This window comes from Hermetia illucens, chromosome 1 (genome assembly GCF_905115235.1).
Source record: "Hermetia illucens chromosome 1, iHerIll2.2.curated.20191125, whole genome shotgun sequence".
NCBI classification, from domain to species: Eukaryota; Metazoa; Arthropoda; class Insecta; order Diptera; family Stratiomyidae; genus Hermetia; species Hermetia illucens.
In genome coordinates, this window is record NC_051849.1 from 39494171 (window position 1) to 39514594 (window position 20424).

Consider the following 20424-nt stretch of genomic DNA (forward strand, 5'->3'; position numbering starts at 1 on the left):
TGCACTTGATGCAACCCACCATTAAGTGGATGGTGGGCTTAGCACTCTCCAAATAAATAAATAATTAAACCCAAATTTAATTTCCGATAATTATATTAGTAGGCAAAGAGAAATTGCAAGTTGTCAAAGCGAAGTAGAAAGTATTTTTTTTTTCTTTTTTAATCGACTCGAAAAGACGCCGAGGTTCAAATAGAGTAAGTTAATATGAGGGTGGAAATACGTTTATTTTGCTAATCTAAATGAAATGTTTAAAATAAGATTGATCGCGATTATCGCAAAGAATTTGATACACTAGAACTCACAATAAAAAATACTTACACTTCTACAAAAAGCGAGCGATGGCGTAGGTCAGGACGCCAGACAGCTTTTAGGGATATCGAATTGGTGGACCTCGGCGCAAAACCGGGATGTCTGGAGTTCCTTATTAGGGCAGGCTTAGACCGGATACCGGTTGTTGCGCCGTTAATGATGATGAAGACAAAATATATGGTGGCAACGTCAGCACCAAAAACCAACCAACCAACAACATCAAACCGCACTGGTCAAACGGGAAGAATAAAGATAGGAGACTACAACTTTGAGACCGTTGATAATTTCTCCTATCTAGGAGATTATTATCACAACCGATAACAGCTATGACAATGAAATCCGCGCACGGTTGTTGGCAGCCAACAGAGCCTATTTCAGCTTACAAAAACTATTCCGCTCGAAATGTCTCACCAAAGCTCTTTCTGTACCAGACAATGATCTTGCCAGTCCTCATGTATTCCTCGGCGACTTGGGTTGTTAGCAAGAAAAATTGGGAACTCTTGGTCGTGTTCGAGAGAAGAATCCTCCGAAGAATTTTTGCCCCCAACATGAGGATGGACAATTCCGTAGTCTACACAACGACGAAATCTATGAGCAATACCATGACCGTCAAGCTGTGGATAAAATCCCGCGGTGGGCGAGTCACCGAAAAGTCTATAAGGGCAATGTCTATGGTAGAAAAAGAAGACGAGGCAGACCCTGCCTGAGATGGAGCGATGGCGTAGGTCAGGACGCCAGACAGCTTTTAGGGATATCGAATTGATGGACCTCGGAGCAAAACCGGGATGTCTGGAGTTCCTTATTAAGGCAGGCCTAGACCGGATACCGGTTGTTGCGTCGTTAATGATGGTAATGATTGAACATACACGTGACTGATTTTTATCAATTGATTTTGCAAATGTTTCTTTGAATTTCTGAAGTGAGGTGTTTTTTTGTTCGTAATTGAATGCAACATTCCATTTACTAACATTAAGTTTTAGTTTTAATTTAATTTTTGATCGTAGCATCATCTTGCCAAATTGGACATTTGAAATGGAATATCTCTGGGACTTTTCTAGAGATTTTCATAGCTATGGATTTTATTCATTGATAGAGATTTTACATGCAAATCTTAATTCATAACTTTCCTTTAGCCATAATAGTTTCAGAGATATAGGATGTTTATTAAATTTCAATACCCATTATATCGGTTCAACTGATGTCATCAGCAATTTGACGTTTCGTATTGATATTACCTTGTCTAGTCTGTGTACACTGGCAAACCTTACCTCGCAGGTATTTAGGCCTTTTGAACAGTTAAGATAATGTAGTCTAATTAGAAGTGCCATTTGCTAGGAATTTCCTGGGTTGAGTTAGAAACTACATTCTTTGTTTTATAACAGACGGCACGTTTTTCCAGGTGGCTGAAATGGCAGTTTCACAATTTCGATATCGTGCGCCGGAAACGGACTATGATTTCCTTCTTTTTAGAGAGGTAAGATCTATTTGCTTGATTGCTTCTCTATTTTTCGACCAGGCTTGGGATCATCTTTTGCAGTTCCTGTGATGGATATCCGAGATCGAATGCCGATTAGTGCAAATAGAAACCTGGAAATCAATTAAAAACAGGTGAATAGGGATCTCAATTTCGAGCATTGCTTCCCTATAAAGTGGCTAATAAAGTCAAATTTGAAATGAAAACAATTGCGTGGCAGATTTCTTCATCGGCCGAACATCATTTTTGGTAACGCAGCTGTAGGGCATGAGAAAATCATATAATTCTGCTCAATGCTCTGGATTTAAGCAAAGATGTGAAGATGTTGACTTACCGTACAGTTGACTGTGATTATATCTTTATTCTGAAATATTTCTAGGTCAGATGAAAGATAGAAGAGTCTAAAATAATACAATTAAGTTTTGTTTTATTATCCCATAAATATTATCATTTAATTACAAAAGGATATTATAAAATCGTATCCAATCATGATCAATATTGAAAACATAACGTTGACTCGAATAAAAATTCTTCAACTAAAATTCATTACAGCGTTCCATAAACTTTTATTTTCCTTTCATCTGTAATCAGAACTAGCCATTTCTATTTCAGTCATGCATTCTGCTGTTTGCTATATCGAATGCTCTTGGAAAAAAACAAACAGAACAACTGAGATTTCTCATATTAGCGCAAAGTGTTGTCCTTGTGTGTAATATCAATATTCTTATGAAGTCCGTTTTTATTATTCTCTGCTAAGTTACGATATTGTTAGTTTTTCATATTTTTGTATTTCTTATCTGATAGATTGGTACAAATTTGACAATGTCCGTTAAAAATTAAATATTATATAAACGTACAACTACGCTAGGTACCGGCTGCTTCCTGAGCGCAGGAAGGGTAGTGCCTGGGCGGTACTAACATTATTTTGCACTAGTCGAATGAAATGGCCTTTACATAGGAGTCAGTTAATATTAAACGTGAAAACAAAGGCGATATGTTTTCTCATTTACGTAAACAAGTGTTCATATATTTTCATTTGCTGGACAGAGAGGAACAGGAGCAGGAATTAGTTGTGATGTGTGTATTGCTATTGAGTTCCAAACTTAATTAGAGACAGAAAAAGAAATTATTACGAACCTAGTGCAAGAAAGTAGGTGAAACATGATGAATTGCAACAAGAGCTCAAGAGTATTCGTGGTTTACGTAGTAAATGCGTGTTAGATTGATTCGTTTTATGAGTTGTATAAAAGTCAGTTTGGTCGGATAGACGAGTCGTGAAGCGTAATCTATTTTAAAATGGAAATATCAAAGCTAGGCCCGGGAATGATTGCACTCAATGCATGAAAAAGCAATATGGAATGGCGTCGAAAAACTCTCGAATAGAATTTTTTGGTATTTTTTGATTTTCGACCTATTTTCTTGCAGAAATTATACAATTATGAATGCTTAAAACTCTAATATATATAGTTATATAAATTGGAAGCTATAATGGGTTCAATAATTTATAAGAAAATATATAGTAAAATTAAAAATATCATTAGTAAAAATAATAAAGTGTATATATCAGATCTAAGCTGTCTATCTAGCAGCACGCGATAATAGGGACAATCTATAAATGCTGTAATCAACAAAAACAAGAATCATTACATGTTAATTACCACATGATCTCTACAAAAAACGTTGAATTCCGTTACTCTTATGCTTTCCTTTTATATTCCCTTTGATAACTTACTCAAAGAGGCTTTTTCTTTTTTCCTTAACGGTTCTAATCACTAAAAACTAGCTTATTTTGTTCGCTTTACACTTCTCTTATTTATCTCAAAACTATGTTACTAATATATATATATGTGTGGAAAAAATTTAATTTCGACATGAACAGATTGAAGAGAGGATCTCGCGTCGCGTCCGAAACTGTTTTCCGCTTGCCGATTTGGAAGAAAAAAGACCTAAGAATATTCATTAAGAGCTTCAAATCTGTCCTAAATTATGCTAGTTAGTGTAAGGGCTTTCTAAACATTATTTTTGGTATTTCATTTCGAAATTAAATTTTTGTTTTACATAAAACATCTTCTGCTTCCTTCTCTTGTCTTCTTAATAGGTTCTAGCGTATCTGTTGCAGCCTGGCAACAGAATCTTTTTAGTCATCAATTAAAGTGGTAGTGCTAATTATAGATTGCGATTTTGCAAAATTCTTTCTAGCATTTGAATAATCAGTTTTATGGCTTCGCTTTGTATTCATTTGTTTTTGTTTTTTTGTTTGTTTCTTTTGTATGTAAATATAATTTCACTACAAGTTACCATCATCATTGGAATTTATAGAAAATCCTCAGGCGTAGAATTCACGATTGTTACCATTTTTCGCGTACGTATTGAGTGCTGGAGATCGTTTCGGCTCGTCCAAAGCATACGAACCTTCGTCCTTTTTTCGCATTCTATACACGATGAACATAACTACTAAAATCGCACATAACAGACCAACTACCGCTCCACCAATCACGGCTGAAATGAAAAAAAAAAAAAAAAAAGGTTTTTTTTTTAATTTACAAAAGCAGGTGAGGATTATTTTCTTCTTAATTGTGAAAGGCACAGTACTGGTAAGGACTAAGGCTACAACCATGTTGGAACCCCTCAGGTGTATTAGAAGAAAAGAATAATTCACGGTCTTTGAGAAATTGTTCACATTTTTCAGCGGCAATAGTATTTAACAACTCTATCTATGCAAACTGGCCATTTGTTATGCCTCAATTCTCGATCAAATTCCATAGAGAAAATCAAATCAGAGATGGAAGGTATATTCAAATCGCTGCAAATTAACGTTCAATTTCCTTGCGAGCGATGCAGGGTTCTGCATACACAGCATCTTCCGGACTTACATATCGCAAATTTCAATAAAATATACATCGAACAGACAAAGAGGATATAATATGGAAACAGTGGAAACAGGTCTTGGAGAATGAGGCAGGGTTGGCGGCAAAAAAGGGATCGATAGACTTGAAGAATCAAATTTACAGAATCTCGAAAGATGCACTTCTCAATATGGTGTAATGAACTTAAATGAATAGGAGGATCAAATGATCATCCTAAGTAGCCGACAACGACCTAGAGGGCAGAGCTATCCCAGAAACCTAAAAAGTTGGCGAAATACACCGTGAAGGTCCGTCCCCAAAGATTGAAGCTCTATCAAAGTGTTCGATCAACACGTTCTTGCACGCCTCGGTGTTAGCCACACTCGAGAATGTGATCCCTCACGCGTCATTATTACTAAATTAACGTGTCTTTTCCGATGCGTGGGTTCGCACCGGATTTCAAAAAGACAATAAACGCGGGAATTCACGATGGCCTAACGAATAAAACCCAGAACGCGAGCTAAAATGTAAAAACAAAAAAAGACGGCTCGACCGAAATAGCTCTGCCCTCTAGATCGTTGTCGGCCACTTAGGATGATCATCTGATCCTCCTATTCATTTAAGTTCATTCCAAGGGATCAAGGTGAGGTGACCCATTGGTTGCAACAGGCTAGTGTGTGACCGATATTGCCATAGAAAGTGCATCACACAAAGCAACGGAAACTTCTGACTTTTCAAATTAGTCAAAAGACACACTCGAAAAGATAAGTATAATACCCCTTTCATTGGCGAGACGAATAATCAGACATTTGCATCATCGGTTGCATGTCAAACAATAATTGGCGGACTTGAAACGTGGCCGTACTACAGTCGAGGATGATAATGGCAACCAGTGTCTCACCGAAGCCACCACTCCGGAATACAGAAAATTAATTTGATCCTGCAAAAAGTTAATTTGATCATTTTGCAAGATTGTTAAACGAATTTACCTAAAATAGCCGACGTCATAGGCATATGGGTAAATTTGGGAATAAAGGAGCTAACACCGCGATGTATGCCGCACTTGCTCACTCTTCATCAGAAACAAGTGGGATTTGGCTTTGTTTTGGTGTGATCTTCAGGGCATTTTAATTAATTATTACTTGGAGTCGAATCACCCGAAATGTTCGAATAGCCGACCGTCAACCGGGGAGGTTTCGACCATTGATTGTTTGAAAAAGAGAAGAACCATCATTGTTGACTACTGCGTTGCTTTTCTAGAATGTTCGAATAGCGGAGTAAAGAAAATAAAGAAAAAAAATTGGATGTCAATGGCAAAACAGAAAATGCTTTTCCAACTTGATAAAGACCTGACACATTCATTGGTGAAAAGGTCGATCTAATTGGATAATAAATTACACTATGGACTGGGCCGCCCCATGTTCTCCACATCTGGTTCCAGTGCTTATTATTTGTTTCCAAAGCTAAAAGTCACCGCTTCCAGGAATCCCTCAATTCTCAAAGTCTAGTTCAGCCTCGATCAGCTTAGGCCTGAATTTACAAGGCAGGTTTTTATCCTCGTTACAATTCATACACATGTCGTGTTTTGGAGTAATATAAGGGAACAAATGCCACCTTGTAACCAATTCGGTCACGCTGCTTCCAGGGCAGAAATGAGCAACATGACTTCCCTCTGCCCTGGACGAAGAAACCGCAAGTCAGATCATAAAAGCATTTTTATTGAAAAAATTGAGTGTTTGAATTGCGGTTTTTTTATTGCTACGGAAGATTGATGTCTGGACTTTAATCAATTGCAGAATCGGAAGTTATGCATTTTTGCCGATTCTAGCAAACACAAAATTCAAATAAAAGTCGAGCCGAGGATAGGAAAAGTGTCCTGTCTTAGTTCCTACAGGTTGGTGATTAGTTGATTCCAAGCCGATTCTGATCTTCAGGGTAGACTTCTGCTGGCTCCATACCGAAGACTCTATTTAAGGAAAAGCTTAGCAACTGCAGTTGGCCCTGAGTCGAGGCTAGTTGCTGCGCTTTCGTCCAATGGACCCCGTGTGCTTATCATCGGGGGTTCTAGGACATTTCATAGTTAGATTTTGGCCAACTGCAGATTGTACACATCTATATGTAACCAACGTTTATGGTTGTACATAATAGAAAAAAAGATCAATCAGGAGCAGTGACAGTACGGGGTAAAACCCAGATGAGACTGGGGCCTACCCGTACTAGTATACAAGCTAGACAAGCTAGCAGAAACTTTAAATGTACTGCTGTACTTTGGGAAAGAGGTCCCAAGGTGCATGGTGGCGTGGTGCGGTAGGATTCGCGGCATTCGAAACATTCATTTCAGATAATGAAGACTAACATGTTGCGTTACATCAGTGGCATAATACTCTCGATCATGGAGAAATTGCAAGTGCGTCTTCGATGATATTGATCATGTAATCCGCGCTGATGAGTACTCACTAACTAGGACGCAGCTTAACTTCGGAAACGATAGTTGAAGTCGCGCTATGGTCCTATCAACCAGCGCAGTTGAAACCTTCTTATTTGAGACAATCAACAGAACTACTTCACGGATAGTAGCTTAGAAGCAATTCGAATTGTTGGAGTTATAGGTCAGAAGCGCTGAATTTCCAGGATGAAGAATCACAGATGTCATGCGACTGAGGAGTGCTGGTAATTGCAGTAGATAATTGAATTTTTTGGAGACTTCCTTCGTGATCTAAGTTTACAGTGCAGTCCCCCATATAACTTATAAGCCAGATTATTAGGTTGTCTTTTTGGTAATTATTGCCACGACATATACATATATTATTTAATTCTGATTTCAAAGTAGATCAATATCACTACATTCCCGAAGAGTCCTTAGAGAAAGATAGATTTTCATCTAAATTTTATGCATTACGAAATATTTTTGTGCCTTAGTAAACATATCGGATGAAACTTCCTTGAACTCCCAAGTTGAGTCTGTACAGACTCTCTACATCATCCGGGAGAACAGGTGAAAGAACTGGGCGAGAGAGAATAGGCGGTTTTGCAAGCCTATTATCACGAAAGTGTTGCAAGGATAATTGGTTACTAAAGCTTCAAAGCATCTGGCATGGATGGCTATTCTATTCGACAATGCTAAAGGAGGGTACGGAGCACTTAGAGGAACTTCTAAGTATTTTTGGAATTTTTAAATCTCTTGTTCTGGACTACGTGCTTACCTCTTGGCAGAAACGTAAGTAGTAGTCTTCATATAAATTAGACAAGTTAGCGCAACATCATTTTCGCTGAAATTTCTGGAGATGGTTGAGCATCACTTTTGCGAGAACGCGCTAAGACCAGCGTGGAAAGTCCTGTGAGTCTGCTTTTCACTTTCTGAATTCAAAGATAGAGGACGCGACTCTAAACATTGAAGGGGCCTTTGACTGTGCACTTTCCAAAAAGTCGGTTATACAGCCAGACAGCATGATGCCGATGAAACTTTAATTAAGTGAATTTACCACTATGTTACAACACAGAGATTGCTGTTTGCTGAAGCAACGAAAGGCTATCCCAAAGAAGGTGTCCCATCGGCACTTCTGTGGGGTATGTTGTTCACATACTACTATGCGAACTGCAATATTTGACAATATACGCCCAAGCTTATGCGGATGACGAGGTTTTGTTAGTTGTTGGTTGAAATCTCAGAACGGTGTGTAGAAATATACAACGCGCCTTTGATTTGTTTGATAGTTGGTGCTTCAGGTACACGGAGGACGGAGGAAACTGAATGACTTTTGCCTTCCGGTAAGGAAGTGAGATATCTCGGAGAATAACTCCGAGGTTTCTTTAGAACAAATATGTGGAGATAAAGATGAAACGACCTCTCACAGCTTATGGGCTCATCATTTGGACTCTTTTGATGATGTTCGTTTATGCATCAGTAGTGTAGTGTGTTAAGGTGAGACGAAAATTCTTCGGAAAATTAACCGCATTACAAAGAACTATGGGTCTAGGTATTGCCGGTCACGACATTCAACGCAGCTCTAAATACTTAGCACTGAGATGAGTGCAGCTCAAACATTAATTCGCTTAGATCAATCAAATCAAACAATGGACCTGAGGGGGCAGGACATTGGAAGAATTATCGGGAGACCTGAATCCACCTCTAACAATGCCTTCTAATTCTCGAATCCTCATGCGTCTGCTTGGTAGAAGTTATGCTGAATCGGAGAGAAAATTGAGAAGTGTCATTCCGCGTGACGGAATATAAGGAAGTCTTCTACACCAATGGCTTATATCGCGAATAAAGACGAGTGGTGGGTTGTAATATGCAACGGTCTTTGAGGATGAAAGACCTGTGTGGTTGACGAGCGATTGAAAGACGAAAAGCAGGAAGACTTGCGGGAACATTGTAGGCATTCTGATTGGTTATAATTCACTAGCTAGGCATATGTTTAGAATAGGGACAATATGATGCATGTCCGTGCTGACATGCGGGATCGACGGAATATTTTCTATGTGGGTGCCCCGCCTATGGATGCTTCAGAAATCATCAGAATTTGGTGCTGATGTACTCTAACTGCAGCGGGTAGCACCACATTCTCAAACGGAAATCCTGAGATACATAACCGAATCGGCGATGTTCCGCTAGACGGGAGAATCGATTACAATGGGCTACTAGGGTCTGAGTGCTCAGAGGCTGTTCCTCTCCCAACACTTCACACACACCCACACATTCCACAAAATTGCAATGGGAAGGACCATATGGAATTATGGAAAAAATAAATGACGTTTATCGGATACAATGGAATGGAATTAACAAAGCGAAACTGAAAATAGTAAGCCTGAAGAAACTGACACCCTTCAGAACATCAGCAGTGATCAGTTTCAAACCAAATTCACTGGCTTCGTGCTACAAGATTTGACGTCCATTCCGCAAAATAATAGTCTGGACAGGCAAGAACGTAATCCCCTATCATCAGGATATATGTATATCGTTGAACATCTCGCAAATTCGTCATTCACAAGATTTAGCTGCTTATCCAGGTTGATGAGTTTCACCGCAGAGGCCAGTGACAATAAAAATTTTAGTTTTTTCCATATTTTTCTCTCTCCTTTTCTTTTCTCCCAATATTTCTACGAACACTCAGAATATTTCAGGAGCTATACCCTTGCGACAATAGATCTCAGGCCCCAACCTTCTTCTCGAAAGTAATTCGAGGAGAATTCTAAACTGCAAATTTTGTCCGGTCTACACAGAAAATAAACTTAAATATGAAAATAGAGGATCTTGCACCAAATATTGTTGTGATGACTTAGCTTTCAAAGCTAATATAATAAATGTGTTGTTAGAGAGAGTACAGAAGTGAAGAGGAGATTAAAACATGTACGGGACCCTAGGAATTAGACATTGAACGCCTTTATGAATTCGAGATAATTAAGGTATATGCATATCATATTTACCTGCCAAAATTCCTGGCTGAGCAAAGAAGCTCGCCGTCCTATCTTCGTTCTTTGTATTCATTATCAAGACTTCTTCACTATTTGTGCTACCTTGATCTGTTGATGGATTTCTTGATTTGCCTTCTGAAAGATCGATCTCACTACCTGATTTTGGTACGTCCTTCGTAATCACTCCAGATTCACCAGCTGCAATATGAGCAAATAAATATTAAAATTGAGATAATGAATCCATATTTCAATGTGCTTTATGGAAGGATCCTAGGTTTAGTTAAGAGATTTACTTTGTCCAAATTATTCTATAGATTTCAAAATTTGAATTTATGAAGTAGACCTACAGGATTTTGTCAGTTTGAATAGGTTATTTAGTCCCTAACGCTATGCAGATTTTTCTCACCAATTAAGAACTTTCGATTTAACCAGTGGCTAAGAATCCTTCTAAGTCTGCAAAATTTAAATTGCTACAAATTTTGCTTCACTAGAATAAACGATTCGAAAATTTGAGTTCTTTTGAAGTGAAAGCTTGAATTAGCCAGCATATGTTATAACGGGTTGCTGGACAAAGATATTAGCGAACTGTTTAGAAGTGTTGGACGTTAGGAAGATTGATGAATTGAGGTTTATCAATCAGTGGGCGTGAAATTGATCAACCATTTATTGTTATATTTCATGAACGAAAGCACTCCAAAGAAACTTTTGGTTCGTCGCAAATAAAAAATGATGGATATTGTTTTGTATTTAAATTTCGTTCACTGTGCTAATTCCATGGAATTATTTTAAACTGCAGAAATAAATGCAAATGATTTATTTTCCGTTTACTTATCTGAAGTGTGGTTACCTGCTAGAAACAAAAACATTCCAGGAAAATAACGAACGTACCTTCAACATCAGACTAGCAGTAACTCAATTTTTAAACGGAAAGAATAAGAACATTGAATGAACTAAAATGTTCATTAACATCTAATGGCGAGCATTACGGATTTAACAGAACGACATCTACGGAATATAACTTGAATGAACTCAACTAAAAACACAATGCGCTATGGGATATGTACAGGAAACTTTCGAGCCATTCTAACAAAACGAATTATAACTAGCATAAAAATGATTTCTAAATTAATATGAGAACATCTGGGCAATCTTGGCTGACTTTGGATTAAAACAATGAGGAAATCATATCAACCGAAAAGTCATAAAAATTGAAGTAAACAATTTGTTCATGTAGTTGCACAGCCAATATTAAGGACATGGGAAATCGTTAAGGATGTTCAGGCTATATGTTCTAGGAACCATCCCAAACTAAGGTTCACTAAAAATCTGTTTAGTGACACATAAAACCTAAATATCAATGAAACGTGCTACAACTGCGGTGGGTTATTGAATAAAATTTCTAGAAACGGGAGCTTCCGGTCGAAAGCAACTTATGTTATCATTATAAGTAATAAATCGGTTGGGACCTTTACTCTACGGCGTTAGCAGCTCCGCGAGCATTCTTATAAAATTATTTTCAAAAGCATATCAGAAATATTCATAGTAAGCGAGATTAAAACAGAATAGTAATGACTAACTTAAAATTAAATACAATATTGAGTCAATGTACCAATGTTTCATTTCACGTTTATATTCTGATTTAATTAGAATCGATTTTCCTCGCATGAACAGTGAAATTGATTTGATCAAGCATTTTATGAGTAGAGGAAGATAAGCTCAGATATGAAGTTCTTATCTAATGTATTCAAAGTATTATCAACGAGAATGATAGCCATATCAAATAAAGTTTAAAAATAATTTTCCTTCGAATTTCCAAGAAGGAGATATTTTTTTATTATTATCAAACAAATCTCCCAGATACATGGTACTATTATCGGTGATTTGGTGTTTGCATTCAGACTTTAGGTGGCATTCCCCATTATTATGAATCCGAACAAAGAAGTATTTGTTGGTAGTTCGTGCAATCGTGAGATGGAACGTTATTGATTAATGATTTCATTGTAGCCTTGTATATTCTATTGCATCAATCTTGTCCCTGTTTTATTTGCATCCAAGTAGGTCACTTTGATAGGGCGATCACACACAGGAGGAAATTCATAAACTCTCATCCCAGCTGCCTCTCAAATTCATTTAAGTCAACAGTCCGTCCGTGGAATTCGCTAAGCTAGGTATTCGATTAGGTGCACCTGATCAAATCTTTTTTTCGGGCGTTCTCATTCTGTATATGCAATGGGAATAGATGAGAAAGAGGGAGCAGCATTGTAAGCAATCTAAACCTACCTAATAACTACATCATCTCGCCTACACGAATGCCATCGCTCGGCAAGTTTTTGGTAGTTTCATAGTAGCCAGATGCCTCGGTAGTTTTCACAGTGCAGTCTATGACTTTTACGTCACTCGTTTATGCTTTCAATGCAAACTGATGGAAAAAGGTTTCCAAAATTTTGCAACTTTTTTTATTAGCATGGACAATTTTTCGTAAATGCAGGAGCTCTATTTAATTTTGTGGTAGCGAATAACTACCTTACAGTATCTGGTTGCCAAGAGAGCCCAACGGTTTCAATATAAAAAAGAATGGAGCCGAAACGAAAATATTAACCACGAATGTGCCGCTGCACTCAGCGTGGAAAAATCGTGAGAGAATCGTCTTTGATGGTATGATCATACCATCCGTATTGATGAAAACTCGCTACCTAAAATTGGCCTGGACATTCAAGGAAATGGAAAACGACCCAAAGGCCGCCACTTTCACCGCACCGGAACAAGCTTCGAACAGAGAAAAGTGGCGAATCCAAACCAAAGCAGTACCCCGCTACCAACTAGGTATAGCTTCCCTAGTCTCCATAATTGTTGGAGATGTGCCTGATCATGTCTGGGTTCGCGATTGTTACCTCAACGAATGTTGTATCAGTCGACATGACGTTTAACAGGTTTTAGAAGTACTTTACCCATAGAGTCCTTACGGGATTTGCTTGCAGCCTGTTTTGAATACGCAGCTCGGAAGAGAGAGCAATCAGTGAGTAGGTAATTTGTCGATAATGAGCTTAGAATCCAATTTTTATTTGAAAAATCGGACAAGCTTCAAGTATAATTTCCAATCCAATTATTGCACATGTTTGGTTTAAAAATAATTTCATTTGAATTTTCAAGAAGGATATATTTTTTTATTATTATCAAACAAATCTCCCAGATATATGGCACCATTATGGGTGGATTCGGTGTTTGAATCCAAACTTTAGGTGACATTCCCCATTATTATGAATGCGAACAAAGAAATATTTGTTGTTGTTTGTGAGATGAAAGCTATATTGATTAATGATTTCATTGTAGCCTTGTACATTCGATTGCATCAATCTTGTCCCTTTTTTATTTGCATCCAAGTAGGTGACTTTGATAGGGTGATCATACACAGGAGGAAATTTATAGACTTTCATCCCAGCTACCTGTACCTGTGGATGTTGTATCAGGCGACATGCCCTTTAACAACTTTTAGAAGAACTCTATACACAGAAACCTTACAGGATTTGTTTGCGACTTGCAATCTGTTTTTAACTTGAGGACAAGGTCGGCAATGTGCTTAGAACCAAGTTTCAAGTATAATTTCCAATGCAATTTTTTTTCTGTTCACAATGTGTATACAATCGTCGGACATGCTTGGAGGTGGAGGGAGAGGATTCGCTACAGTTTGATTGTTGTTGTTTTAAGTGGATTGGTGGGTGGTTGCAAAGATAAATTCAACAAACTTCAAGATGTCACTAGGCACTAAGAAAGAAAGAAATTTTCCGGATAGTTACCAAAAAATTTGCAATTCCGAAAGTGGAACTTTCCGCGTACTAACTATAATACTATCATGTAAGGACTAAGATTAGTTCGTTGAGAGCTCTATAAGAATGTCATCAGGTCTAACGATAAGAGAGAGGAAAAAAGACGACTCAACGAAAAAGGCAGTTCATTGTTAAAATTTGCGCAATTAAATATGGTGTTGACCAAGGAAAGTGACATGAATTGGTACCGAAAATTAGGGTCTGGTTCAATTGTGATATTTGTGCTTGCGTATAACATATCTTAGCACCAGCAGCGGGATTCAATTAGATATCCACACAAAGAGAGCAATTTACAGAACAATATGAGACTCAATGGTTAGAAGACGCCCACTTCTCAACAAAAAGCTTGACTTTTAGCCTAATTTCCAACTGAGGCACCATCGAACCCAACAACTGTCTTGAGGGCGACAGGTAAAGCTTGTAAGAAGGAAAGCCTATAAAGGAGCCTCAAACGTCAAGTTAGTTGTTTAGCAAAGGAAGACAAGGCCGGATACTTTTGCGAAATGGTGAAGATCACGTATTTTGGAGAAGATCTTTCGAGTATTACTGAAGTGACAGAAGTTGTAAGCTGATGGAATGGATAGTTTTCAGATTGGCAGTCTGATTTTCGTGAAGCTATTTCACTACTGAAACCATAAAATTGATTCCTTGGGTGTATGAAAATGTGTGGAGAATGCATCAAATTTGACCAGCTGCAACAAAATTGGGAAACTTTTAGCCATGACTGATATCACAAGTTAACTTGTTGCCTTCGTGGAGAGTCAGAGAAAAAACGGACCTGGTATGATACTTAAGGAAAATATCGCCTCGATGGGTATCCCAAAAGGATTGGAACTGTACCCACTATTTTGGAACTTCATATACAACGACATATCAAAGCTTCAATTGGCCACAGCAATGGATAACGCTAAATATAGTATTAGTTACAATTATAAATCATCTTGAGAAAGTCCGGCTGCACTCATTAAAAAATAAACTCACAGAGAAGGGAACGAAAATACTACTCATCTCTACAAAGGACTGTAAGAGAAAGTAAATTATTATTAGAGTTACACATCGTCTACTTTTGATAGACACAGCGTCCAATTTGAAGCATCCATCCAACAATTGTGTGGTCCCGTGGAGAATGATGCCGATCGCGAGAAGGCTGGTATACCTTTAGGTTGCTCAATCCTGATAAGAAGAGGGAAGGATGATTCTCACTGCAGAATTCGATACTCAATTTTTATTCTGTGATAAGTGGCATAGTACTACCAATAAAGACTTTCCATTTTCCTTTCTTCGACCATAAAATTGTAATGGTGATGAGACTTCGGAATTACAAGATACAATACAATACAATATTTTGTTGGATCACATAACGGGGAACAATTATAGTGAAAGGTTTGTAAAATTCTACAAAGTTATCGTCTCATCGGAATTATATTGCTCGACCTCACACTTTATCAAAAATCTAGAGATCTTCCGACAATATTTATTAAAACAGATTTCCTCTATTGTGATCAACAGTAAACATTTAAGTTGACAATGACTTTAAAAGGAAATATGTCGGGATGACTTTGGCCTTTCAAATTGAAGTTTTTCTCGAGAGCCAACAGCTAATAATCCGCAGGGGATATATATGCATACTAATTCGTTAAAGAATTTTTCTCTGGGTCAGCCACGTCCTAGAAGAACATTATTAGATCTGACTGAGTTCAGGAACATGGAAGCACGTCGAAAACTTTATCGACAAAGAGCCTTCGGTCGCTGTAACCCATAAGACACTGGCGACCTATCGATTACAGCGGAGCAAAGTGCAAAATAGAAATTACTGCACCCATTGTAGGAAAATCCAGGGCTATTTTCAGATGACGTAAATTTTCGTTTTTTCGATAAGCTAAAATTTAAAAAAAAAATTAAATTCCAATTTCAAGTTCACCAAGGTTATTTCAAAATCATTAGGGTGGAGTGGGAGGGTGAGGAATTGTTAATACCGAACAACAAACAAGTGTTGTAACTAAAGAAGGTCCCATTTAGCGTGTGTGCATTTTTTCATGATAGTTGTTTTGAGTGATCAACGTTTATATAATGATTGATTCTATTGAACAATGTACGATAGTAAAATTTTGCTTTCTTCAGAAAAGTCTAGGTTGTAAATAACAAATGTCGCATAACGATGATGTCATGTTATTAGGAAAACTTTGTTTGATTGGATTTTCCGTTTAAAAAAAGGTGAAATGTCAATTGATAACAAATCTCTCAAAGAAGAGTTTCAAAATGATTCAAACTATTTTCCGTGATCATTAACAAACGACGAATCATAACACTACGGTTGCGTAACCAAACGAAACAACAATCAAATCAATGAAAGACTCCAAATTCTCATTCCAGAAAAGCACGTCAGTCGAAGTAAAGTCAAAGAATGCTGATTTCAATGGCGGTCCATGAAACTACACTATTAGGCAGTGGCATGTAGCTTTCGTCGTCGAGAAGAATTTTGTCCAGAACATCACAGACTTCAGCCCAATCAATACTCAGCAACTTCATCGCAAAGAGCGGAAACGAGCTGGTCCACCGTAGAACTAGGAGAGCCATAGTCTCTAAGATATTATAAAACAAAACGAAAACAGGTTCATAGAATTCAATTGGAGAAGAAACATGACGTTCTCATCGACTTGGTTCTCTCACCGCAGGATCCACAATAGAACCTTCTCCTCACCAAATGGGAAGATGTTAAACAAGATTGATCACGTCCTCACCGGAAAATAAGTTGAATCTAGAATCAGTGACCACTATCTTGTCAAAATAAGATATCGGATCCGAATAACAAATAATGGGAATAGCAGACTCACTGTAGCTACCAAGTTGGATTAAGAAAAGCAAGAAAAGGAGAATGAGAGTGGACTCGGAATATGTACAGACCCTGAACTGGCACCACGAAACCGATAGTACCCCCTTCGTAATCAACTAAAACATGCAATCAAGAAAGCTGCACAGCAAAACCATGGGACACCAACGTTGTCACAAAAGTAGTGGAAGGTTTGACAAAGTGTCCACAGCTTGTATATGAACAATATTAGGAGCGCTCAAATAAAGCTACAAAACCAGCGAACATGTTTCAGCACCGACTCCGGATTGAATGAAAACATCGTTCTTTAGAATGTAATCCGAAATATATCAGTGCATCTAAATTGGACGTTATTGTACAAATCATTCCAAATAGTGACCTATGCAGATGATACACATATCCTAGCATGATCGAAAGAGAGCGAGAACAATTACAACTTCGAACAAGTCGGCAGTTTTGGGCATTTAGGCAAAACTCTCACAAAAGTTAACAAAACGACAACAGATGGATAACACTTGCCCCCGGGCGTGGACGACAAACAAATCAATGTTTTCGAAGTTCGAATCCTTAAAAGAATCGTAGACCCAGTTAGGGTGGTCGCCGGATGATGAAAGAGATACAACAGTTGTACCTGTTATATGCATATATAAGCGACCACCTAGAAACCCCCAAAACAGTGGGAGGATTTAGTGGACAATGCAAGTTACACGCTACTCGCCTTCAGAAATTGAAAGACGTTATCGTTTCACCGAAAAGTGAGTGAGAGCGAAGGTTTTGGGCCGACAAACACCGACATTCGTCTGTAGTGCCATAGAAGAAGATGGAAGAGATTTTACTACCGGAGAGGATTGTAAAAATTGTGAAATAACTTACGACAGTTGAAAGGGTAGTTTTTTTACTATGGCAATTTCTCACTTCTCCATGATGATAATGCATAATCTACCAAGCCCATATCGCTCGTCGTAGAAATAGTATCATTATCGCTTTCAAAACGAAGTTCTTTCACATAAATATTCGGTCCGCGAACGGTAGGGATGTCTCAGACCGTATTGATTAGAAGATGCAAGCAGCATTTTGATTTTGTTCTTGGCTCTACAAAACAGTGGAATTTACTTTGTTAAGATGAAGGTGTGGGTCGTCCAATCTCCATTTTCAATCCAGAAAATGGCCAAATTTCGATGACAAATGTTCAAAAGTGCCCCAAATCCTATAACCCTATTTTTTGCCTAAAATGAATTGTGGTTCATGCAATAACTGTTACTCAAAACTAATAGAAATGTTTTGGTATATGATTTCTGCCGGTTATTTTCGGCTGAATTTTAGGTGTATATTTTATTTTTTGTTGGACGTCGCAGCTCAAAAAGGAAACAAAAATGATATAACAGATGACTCGAATATTAGTAAGAAGCTCAACATCAAAGTAGTAAACTTTTCTCGAATATTCAGCGAGGCATAAATAGGCCTTAAGTCTGGCTTCCGTGACTGGCCCAATTTTAGAATTAGAACGAAATGCGCTGGTTATTAATACACCTCCAATATAATAAAATGCCTCGGTACCACTCAACAATTAGTGGGACCAAATGGTCAATTTGGTCAAATGGGAGAGTTTGAAAATGTCAGCGTTAGAATTTCCTACGACGGGGACTAACACATAACTAAAGAAGAAATTTCGCGAAGCTTTGCAGTCTCGAAGTGTTAACGTTGAAAAATGTGAGTTTCAATATGACCTTACATCGGCTATCGAGGGTCGCAAAGAAATAAGATATCATACAACTCTATGGATGAAATAGCAAAAGAAAGGAAATAAAGAAGAAGGAAACTTGAAGGAAAGCAACAATGAAACCGCAAGATGACAGCAAGTACTAATAGAAACGGTGGCAAAACGATTAGAGGAGATACAACGGCATGTTACAGTTAAACTTGAAGAAGTCATCAGAAAACTCGATTTGAAAGTCGAAAACTTGAACATTAACTTCCAAGAGTTGGATGTGAGTTTTGAGTGCCGATTTTTGGACATACTGGAAAATGTTGAACCAAAACCAGTAGCGAGAGCTACGTGCAATCAAGCTGCGAACAATACCATTCGCCATTTTAAAACTTCAGTTAAAAATTGCTGTCGCTGCATTGAAAGGCGGAGCAGCAGAAGTATTGCAGACGATTCTGGATACGAAACGAAATACAGTAGACTCGCGAAGTAGGGAACTCCCAAATAGGGATCAACCGTTTTTTTGCATTAAATACTCGAAACATATGCTTCTCATCATTCGTTCTTCTCTCATTTTGTTACTTTATTTATTCTACAATAGTGGTTCCAGGAATGTGTTCCTATCTTTATTTATAAAGTGGAAGAAAGTCGTTAAGCCTTGAAGTGAACGGACAAATATTCAGTGGCATAGACAAAGTATTAACCGTGTCATCGGTTTTATAAATATATCATTTTTCGAAATATTCAGTGTGCACAATTAGAAATCGAAGACGAAAAATTTTAGATGCTGTCAAAATTTTCCAGAAGACCAAATAATTAAGAATAGGGGGCGCCTCGTGCCATCCTCCTGTGAGTTAATTGCAAATCCATTGCTGGAATTGAGAAAACAACCCGGATGATCAGAACTAGCATGAGAGAAAGTTTCGAACAGATCGGTCCACTCAATACACTGAAGAAGGGTATATCACCATGGTGGAACTCGGATTTGGCAAACAGAGAAGAAGGACAAGGGTGCTTGTCAAAATAGCTACACAGTTTATTTCAACCGCTGGTTAGAATCGGTAAAAAGATGTTCAGAAAGCTCTAAATTAGAGCATAAATCTGCTAAACGTCATCATGGAGACACTTTTTCGGAGACTCTAACTCTCTTGAATAGGTATACAGAAAACGATGAAGAAACGACAAATCACTTGTTTGAAGTGCCCTTTCCAGGCCGCATTTAAAACCTTATTTCAGAGCTTGAAGTACACTTCCCAAGTAGCATTCAAAATATAATCTCAGGGCCGACAGATGCATACAGCCCTCAACAAAGAGAATAAACTCTGGCATGCAAAATAGTATCATTTTTTTGGGAGTAGAGTAGGTGAATGCGTTTACGCACAGAGTGTTGGACTCCCGCAACAGTACGCTGGCGGACTACCAACTAAACACCTCCCTGTCATCAGAGAACTAGCCTGGAACCGTTTGACACATTACTTAGGACTAGCCCTCCCGCTCTCCCGGCTTTAGGGGCCTTCAAGTCAGGGAATTCCTTTCACCAATGGGAGGGGAGGAAGGGAGTTGTTGTTAATAGTATCATTGGAGAGAATAAAATGGGCATTTAACTCGTTCCATAGATAAAAGTCTGCGGTTCCGGATGCATTATTCCTGCTCTAATTATTATCTTTTTTTAAGGAATGGCTGACCTGGGTCTACATATTCAGAATATATATCGCACATGCCTATATTCCAATCAATTGACGGAGTTTGAAGGTGACATTTACCGACCGATCGGCATAACTTCCTTTCTACTAAAAGGACTAGAAAGCTATTAGATCAGTTCATAAGGTATACACATATTTCTAGGTTACCGCTTCACTATAGGCAACACAGCACGCACAACAAAAATTGAGAACTCGATGTCTGAAGAAGATACTGCCACAAGCGCATTCATGAACATCGCAGGTGTCTTCAATTCTGCCTCATTCGCGGCGATTCGCTACGGGACAAGTTAGTTGACTGGCCAGAGCCACGTTTTGGCA

At 38.1% G+C, this 20424-nt stretch overlaps 1 protein-coding gene across 3 annotated transcripts in view; it reads right to left on the reverse strand.

Moving 5' to 3' along the window:
- Positions 1–2185: 2185 nt before the first annotated feature.
- The window catches only part of LOC119647260 (syndecan), a 71917-nt gene continuing 53678 nt past the window's right edge, over positions 2186–20424 (reverse strand). For 2 of the 3 annotated variants that reach the window (XM_038048141.1, XM_038048140.1), the window contains 2 exons: positions 10057–10242; positions 2191–4282 (listed from right to left, as the gene is read on the reverse strand). In XM_038048141.1, coding sequence (XP_037904069.1) covers positions 4110–4282; positions 10057–10242 — 359 coding nt within the window. In that variant the 3' untranslated portion in view covers positions 2191–4109. Of the gene's footprint in view, positions 4283–10056; positions 10243–20424 lie in introns of all 3 variants that reach the window. The other variant, XM_038048142.1, reaches the window with a different exon arrangement.